We start from the raw sequence: 8,783 nt of genomic DNA on the forward strand, positions 1-8,783 counted from the left end.
CTGTGTCTATCTTTTTGTACCTTCATAATTCATTCTTTTAAAAGTTTTCAATTTTCTCAATTTTTAGTGGATATACCTAATCTTAATACATTGCGGCGGCTATACCTAATCTTAATACATTGCGGCGGCTATACCTAATCTTAATACATTGCGGCGGCTAAACCTAATCTTAATACATTGCGGCGGCTTTACCTAATCTTAATACATTGCGGCGGCTATACCTAATCTTAATACACTGCGGCGGCTATACCTAATCTTAATACATTGCGGCGGCTATACCTAATCTTAATACATTGCGGCTGCTACACCTAATGTTGATACATTGCGGCGGCTATACCTAATCTTAATACATTGCGGTGGTTAAACCAAAAAATGTTGAAATTTACTGCGAGGGGAATTATCCGTTAATGCGCGCAGCCTGTACAATTCCCTGCGCGCTGACTGTACAATTACCCGCCTGTACAATTCCCCTGCGCGCTGCATGTATAATTAATCCCTAAATGACCTCTAAAGTCACGTGACAAATGGCTCCGGAAAATCACCCTCATCTGCTCCTACCTTATTACTCACACCCTCGAACACATGTAGGCGCCCCTAGATTTATACCCTATCTTAATACACTACTGTAGACACGCTCAGAAAAATTACTCCTATACCCTATCTTTATACATGGGTTCTACACCCTCCCCGGGGAGACTTGCTCACCCCATTACTACTTATTGGCTAATTAAGCTTCTCTGTAACACTTCAGCTTCTTTTTGGGGGTATCCTAATACATTCACTAAAAAATCTCTCTTTTTTTCCTGCTTTGTTTCTTGCTTTTAATACAGCTATAAAGCTGCATTGAAAAAGTCCTGCCTGACCTTTTCTGAATATTTTGTTATGTTTGCTCGGTATCGGGGTAAAAATCTACAAAATGTAACTAATTACTGTTTTTAATAATTATGCTCCAAATGCCCGTGAATTTTCAAAAAACTTGAGAAAATAAAAAGAGGACTAATTTGAAAATTTCCGCCTTGATTTATTTTTGTCCCAGAAACTATCGTCTCGTAAATAATCAAATTATTAATCAAAACAATGCTCTATATAATTTAGTTAGTAGTATTTTTTCGTCCAACCATTAAAAATTTGTCCCCATAATTTTTTCTACCATCTAACCACAACGCTACACATAGTATAAGAATTTTTTTTCTATGCCAAACATTTGTTTGCATGTTATATAATTCTCATGATGGAATTTTTCCTCTCGTTAAACAATTGCATCTCTTCAGGTTACTACCTACCTTTTTCTACTTGTATCCTAAGCACTAATGTCCGAGCAGTCACACTGTTCAAAATTTTCAAAGCAAATTCGAGATGGAGGTGTTTGGTATTACCCATGTGCGACTTATCAACACTTAAAGTGTTGCGGACCCCGCGCTAGGTGGAAAAAAATATGACACTTCTTGCTGCGTAGGCTTCAATAAAACAAAAGATCCTCCAAACATCTCAGAGCAAGATATTTTTGCCATTCAGCTGTTGAGATCCAAACATCAGAGATTTTTCTGAGGCCTGTGAACCAGCAGCTATTGCATTATTGTTGAGGAAAACCAAAGTGATTTTATGAAAAACATCTACTTGTGAGTTGTTTATGAAAAAGCAATGAAGGCGAATTTAAACGATGCCGAGAAAAGTAGGCTTTGATTTCTTCAACACTTTTAATGAAATGCTGTTTTCTAGTATAAATTACTCTAACGTGGAAACGGCAATGTACTGCGCAGTGGTAAAGCCTCATCTCACTCATGCGGGAACAAAAATAGAGAGTAACCCCCACCCCCAAAAGTAAAACCATTGAAGAGGCTGAGATCAATTGAATAAGAGGGACAAAGAACACCTGTTTCTCGAAGCAAAAAAAAAATGCGGCAACGAATGAGTAGAAATATGGCAATGGTGATGATTACAAGGAATTTCACAAATAAATGTCGACAGGATTTTTTGATGACCTTTGAAGTTTTATTGAGTAAACGATAGGTGGTGTTCATTCGCAAACTAATAAAATTGAGAAGAGAAGGGTGCATCATGTGCTACAAGATAAGCATCCAGAACCACCGTAAGCGAATTTGATTAAAATAGTTGGCGATGAGCATTCAAAATTTTTTCTATGACTTTTGTCCATATTTCAAAAACTCAATGCCCCAATTGTTACAAAATCTGTCATGAAAAGCTTTGGAAGTCATAGTTCTTCTGGTATGGCGAAGGCTTTTGACATCATTCAAGTTGTCATCGACTGCTAAGCTAATAATTCGCTCAGCAACGTTTTATTTGACAATCCTTTTTCTTTATATTTCATGTTGGCATATTACTGTTGATAAAGGCCGCGGTGTACGAAATATAGGAAATTGGAAAGTTCTAAGCAATTGTTATAAAATTTTTTAAACCAGACATTAAGATATTAGGTCACATTCCACAAATTTTTATGAGTCAGAGACCTGTAACAGAGCATAAGTCTGTTGAAAAAAGTGGCCTTTCATGCCGGTTTTTCACCTCAGATGTTTATAAATGGTTCTTTTGATCGGTTCAACAAAAGTAGACATTCTTAGCCCAAAAGTAGCCCCTAATTTTGAGGAGTTGTTGAAAAGAAAGTGAGAAGCCAATAAACGGTGAGCTCTTACTGAATCTAGTAAGGAATCCAGCCAGGAATAAAAAACCAGACTATCTTTTTGTTACCGATAGGGGAGGTTGGCCTAAACATCCTTATAATAGAAGACTTTAAAGAGTATGAACGATCAGTTCAACATTCACATCCTTTATCCCTATCTCTGCCTGGAACTAAATTAACAGCAAATCGTTTACTGTAGAAAATAGGAGATATTTTGATAGCGATTAGAAAAAGACAACAATTATGAGCGGAGTGAACAAGAACTAGATTCGCTCAGCTGACTTAGATAGTGGGAAGAGGAGCTTCAATCTGGATGACCGCTCTGCCATTGAAGCGGTATCAGTTTGACCCAACAAAAAGCGAGTTTAGTAATGGTTCGGATCAACTAAAGATTCAAGATTCCTTCATTATGCGAATGTAAGGAAAATTTTGTTGTAGCAGAATCCCTCCATTGTCCAAAACGAGTATACTTCCACATGAGACATAATGGACTTCGCAGTTCTATGTGATGTCTGTCATGATGTTTTTGTTTGTGTAATGTTTTCATTTTATTGATAGATTTGAAAAACACTTTGAAATGCTTTATGAAGACGCAGAGCTTGGATGGCACCGGACTAGGTGTTGCGGAGGGTCAACAAGTGTTTTTTATAAGAAGAGGGCTCAGGAAATGAGGAATGTTTTATCTTAAGTTTTTTTTCAAAAAATTGAATTATTTTTTCTGAAAAGCAAGGAAAAGCAAGCTATTCGTTGCACAACCGAAGCTGTAGCGAACGTCCGTGTCGTAGCGATTAAAACATTTTTTCCTGCAGCTGTAACAATCAAAAATGATCCGCCACGTGCAGCTATTATTTTCGGAATATCTTTAATGGTGGCCGCCGTATTGCCCGACAGGGCGTTTAGCCGACAACCAAAAAATGAATTTTAACCGGCAATTTAATTAGAATGAGCAATAGAACTTATTCTGAAGCTGCGATTGGCAAATTTAAAACACTTTTTTGTAAGCGGACACATATAACGCAATTTTTCATCAACTAGTGTAATTAGCGAAGGCCTATCCGTGGTCGGACCGTATTTTACCGCATCTGGCCATGCCTCGTGGGCCATGGCCATGCCTCCGCGGCCCGTGGGACTTGATATGAATCTATCACAACCGAACTACTGATTTATAGACCAATGAGACTTTTATGACCAATTGAAGTAAAATTTATGACCAATTATGATAAAACTGTCGGCTAAATTTCTCATTTTTTCCTTGTCGGCTAAACGCCCTGTTGGCCAATTTTCCTAGAACCATCTTTAATTGACCAACTTGTACATTTAAAAAAAACTAGATTTATTAGAAATTTAACCCGCTTTGGTTTTGAAATCCACAGTTACTTTTCAATTTGTTGAAGCATCTGGCTTGATCGTTCTGTCATATATTCAAGGTTAATGTTACATCTCTATGCAACGCACTGTACTATGCGAGCCCTCCTGTTTGCGTTTTATATTATACTGTTTGCGCTGAATTATACTGTAGATAGACGGAGGTTAAAATATAAAAACTTTGCTGATTGTATAACTTTTGCGTTTCAGTTAAATAGTAACAAAGATGGGAAATGGCGATACCTTACATTTCATACGATTTGGAAGCAATTTATGAAATTACTTCCTTAGAGAACAGTACGGATCTCGGAGTTTTGCAGCAGTCTTATGACTTTGAGTAGTAAATTCAATTTGAAGGCAGCCCTTCTGGTGAACACTCTTGGGTGTGGCTTAGAGTTAATAGCATGTGCTGGATTTACCTACATTCCTCCACTGCTGAGGAAAAGTGGTCACTCGGAGACTACCATGGCATTGACCCTTGGGATTGGGCCTCTGTTGGGCTTCATATTTGTCCCTTATATTGGTATGTTTTGTGTTGACCGATGGAATGATTTCTTGTCATGAAAATATTTAAATTGGATCGTCGATTTTATTATTTTCGGTCAGAATTTCCTTTTAATTATGTGTTCCAATGGATAAGTTAAGTTTTCTTAAATAATAATTATATGTGTTCAATCATCAGAATTATGTGGCTTTTTGAGACTTATTCTATGTTTTTACATGCTCCAGTTTTATTTCGTTGATGAACACTCGCATTTGCAGCAAAAATATTTTATCTTGAAACTTGTTGGGCTATTATGTGAAACACATTTCTTGCATTGCTAAAAATTTGCTTCTGGGAAAATTATGTTCTAATTTAACAGCTGAATCTCAAACAGAAAACTATCCTTCAGATTTGCTTCAAACGAAACAGATGAACAGCCCTTGGGAAATGGACCTATTGTTTGAATTTAGAACTACTTCTAATAATTTGGGTATTTGCTATTTAGGTGAAGCGAGTGACAATCTGAAGTCGCGTTACGGCAGACGGAGGCCCTTCATCCTGGCCTTTTCTATAGTAGCTGGGCTATCGTTTATAGTCATGCCATACATGAAGACGTTTTTGCCGAAGACACCCCCGGGGGATCCTGGCGATGTCTCGGATTTATTCGACATCAACGCAGCAGTACCTACAACCACACTTGCAATCATTGCTACGTGCCTTGTCATCTTGTTCGACTTTTCTTCGCAAGTTGCCTTAAGTCCATTTGGTGATTTTGCAATTGATAACGATTTACTCAAGCAACTGCAACGCATGTTGATTTCAAGCTTCAACTTGGAGAATGGAACAGTCATAACACCTTTACTCAACTTCTACCTTAGTCTTGGGCTGAAATGCACCAAAATTTACCGCTTCGTTCAGTACACACCCAAAAAATGCTTCATCAATTTTGTTCAATCAGTTGTTGATGCTAGAAGAGCTGGAGATTAAAATCCTGAAACAGGCGTTGTGGCAGAAGCAATGAAATTGTTAGGGAATAGTTCCTATGGTTACCAAATCATGGACAGAAGCAGACATACAGAGACAAAATACCTGAACGATGAAAAGACACACAAAGCTATCAACGGGAAATTGTTTAAGAGACTTAACAGTGTGTCGAAGGAACTATACAAAACTGAACTTGTAAAATCAAAAATTGAGCCACGTGAACTAATAATAGTCGGCTTTTTTATACTTCAGTACGCAAAATTACGTATGCTGGAGCTTTATTACAATTTTTTTGATAAATTTTGCGATGTCTTCATATTCGAAGAGTTAGAAATGAACACTGACTCCTTATACTTAGCTCTAGCGCACGATAATTTGTACGAATGTATTCGTCCATCTAAAAAAGCAGAGTGGGAAGCTCTTAGGGAACATGATTGTGATGATTCTTTCAAAACTGATGCTGTACAAAATTTCTTCCCTAGAGCTTGTTGTGAGAAACATAAAAAGCACGATAAGCGTGAACCAGGTCTGTTCAGGGAAGAATTTAGATGTACTGAAATGATTTGTCTCTGTAGAAAAACGATTGTTGCTACGATGCCAAATCGGATTAGTAGAAATTCAGCAGCAAAGGACTAAACGAACGAACATTGGAAGAGACCGGACATGGACCATTGGAAAAATATCGGCGAGTGATGGAAGAAATCATCAATTTAACATCTACAAATAGAGGATTTTGGACAATCAACCACTGCGTCGCTACCTATGAACAAACAAAGAAAGGACTTTCATATTTTTATCCTAAACGAAAAGTGTTATCTGATGGAATTCATACTGTACCCCTGAACTTGTAAAATATTTTGATTAATTTTCATATTGTGAGCGCTCTCTGTTGTGTTTAAAATCACTTATAATGTACTTGATTAATACTGTGTCTATCTTTTTGTACCTTCATAATTCATTCTTTTAAAAGTTTTCAATTTTCTCAATTTTTAGTGGATATACCCAATCTTAATACATTGCGGCGGCTATACCTAATCTTAATACATTGCGGCGGCTATACCTAATCTTAATACATTGCGGCGGCTAAACCTAATCTTAATACATTGCGGCGGCTTTACCTAATCTTAATACATTGCGGCGGCTATACCTAATCTTAATACACTGCGGCGGCTATACCTAATCTTAATACATTGCGGCGGCTATACCTAATCTTAATACATTGCGGCTGCTACACCTAATGTTGATACATTGCGGCGGCTATACCTAATCTTAATACATTGCGGTGGTTAAACCAAAAAATGTTGAAATTTACTGCGAGGGGAATTATCCGTTAATGCGCGCAGCCTGTACAATTCCCTGCGCGCTGACTGTACAATTACCCGCCTGTACAATTCCCCTGCGCGCTGCATGTATAATTAATCCCTAAATGACCTCTAAAGTCACGTGACAAATGGCTCCGGAAAATCACCCTCATCTGCTCCTACCTTATTACTCACACCCTCGAACACATGTAGGCGCCCCTAGATTTATACCCTATCTTAATACACTACTGTAGACCCGCTCAGAAAAATTACTCCTATACCCTATCTTTATACATGGGTTCTACACCCTCCCCGGGGAGACTTTCTCACCCCATTACTACTTATTGGCTAATTAAGCTTCTCTGTAACACTTCAGCTTCTTTTTGGGGGGTATCCTAATACATTCACTAAAAAATCTCTCTTTTTTTCCTGCTTTGTTTCTTGCTATTAATACAGCTATAAAGCTGCATTGAAAAAGTCCTGCCTGACCTTTTCTGAATATTTTGTTATGTTTGCTCGGTATCGGGGTAAAAATCTACAAAATGTAACTAATTACTGTTTTTAATAATTATGCTCCAAATGCCCGTGAATTTTCAAAAAACTTGAGAAAATAAAAAGAGGACTAATTTGAAAATTTCCGCCTTGATTTATTTTTGTCCCAGAAACTATCGGCTCCATAAATAATTGTCTCGTAAATAATCAAATTATTAATCAAAACAATGCTCTATATAATTTAGTTAGTAGTATTTTTTCGTCCAACCATTAAAAATTTGTCCCCATAATTTTTTCTACCATCTAACCACAACGCTACACATAGTATAAGAATTTTTTTCTATGCCAAACATTTGTTTGCATGTTATATAATTCTCATGATGGAATTTTTCCTCTCGTTAAACAATTGCATCTCTTCAGGTTACTACCTACCTTTTTCTACTTGTATCCTAAGCACTAATGTCCGAGCAGTCACACTGTTCAAAATTTTCAAAGCAAATTCGAGATGGAGGTGTTTGGTATTACCCATGTGCGACTTATCAACACTTAAAGTGTTGCGGACCCCGCGCTAGGTGGAAAAAAATATGACACTTCTTGCTGCGTAGGCTTCAATAAAACAAAAGATCCTCCAAACATCTCAGAGCAAGATATTTTTGCCATTCAGCTGTTGAGATCCAAACATCAGAGATTTTTCTGAGGCCTGTGAACCAGCAGCTATTGCATTATTGTTGAGGAAAACCAAAGTGATTTTATGAAAAACATCTACTTGTGAGTTGTTTATGAAAAAGCAATGAAGGCGAATTTAAACGATGCCGAGAAAAGTAGGCTTTGATTTCTTCAACACTTTTAATGAAATGCTGTTTTCTAGTATAAATTACTCTAACGTGGAAACGGCAATGTACTGCGCAGTGGTAAAGCCTCATCTCACTCATGCGGGAACAAAAATAGAGAGTAACCCCCACCCCCAAAAGTAAAACCATTGAAGAGGCTGAGATCAATTGAATAAGAGGGACAAAGAACACCTGTTTCTCGAAGCAAAAAAAAATGCGGCAACGACTGAGTAGAAATATGGCAATGGTGATGATTACAAGGAATTTCACAAATAAATGTCGACAGGATTTTTTGATGACCTTTGAAGTTTTATTGAGTAAACGATAGGTGGTGTTCATTCGCAAACTAATAAAATTGAGAAAAGAAGGGTGCATCATGTGCTACAAGATAAGCATCCAGAACCACCGTAAGCGAATTTGATTAAAATAGTTGGCGATGAGCATTCAAAATTTTTTCTATGACTTTTGTCCATATTTCAAAAACTCAATGCCCCAATTGTTACAAAATCTGTCATGAAAAGCTTTGGAAGTCATAGTTCTTCTGGTATGGCGAAGGCTTTTGACATCATTCAAGTTGTCATCGACTGCTAAGCTAATAATTCGCTCAGCAACGTTTTATTTGACAATCCTTTTTCTTTATATTTCATGTTGGCATATTACTGTTGATAAAGGCCGCGGTGTACGAAATA

At 37.3% G+C, this 8,783-nt stretch overlaps 1 protein-coding gene across 1 annotated transcript in view; it reads left to right on the forward strand.

Annotated features, from left to right (window-relative positions):
- LOC142347941 (proton-associated sugar transporter A-like) overlaps positions 1 to 6,082 on the forward strand; it is a 129,891-nt gene extending 123,809 nt beyond the window's left edge. The window contains exons 2-4 of the mRNA XM_075399106.1: positions 4,212 to 4,526; positions 4,993 to 5,333; positions 6,047 to 6,082. Coding sequence (XP_075255221.1) covers positions 4,331 to 4,526; positions 4,993 to 5,333; positions 6,047 to 6,082 — 573 coding nt within the window. The 5' untranslated portion in view covers positions 4,212 to 4,330. The remainder of the gene's footprint in view (positions 1 to 4,211; positions 4,527 to 4,992; positions 5,334 to 6,046) is intronic.
- The last annotated feature ends 2,701 nt before the right edge of the window (positions 6,083 to 8,783 follow it).

This window comes from Convolutriloba macropyga, chromosome 10, assembly GCF_964194025.1.
Source record: "Convolutriloba macropyga chromosome 10, txConMacr16.3, whole genome shotgun sequence".
In the NCBI taxonomy this organism is placed as follows: domain Eukaryota; kingdom Metazoa; phylum Xenacoelomorpha; order Acoela; family Convolutidae; genus Convolutriloba; species Convolutriloba macropyga.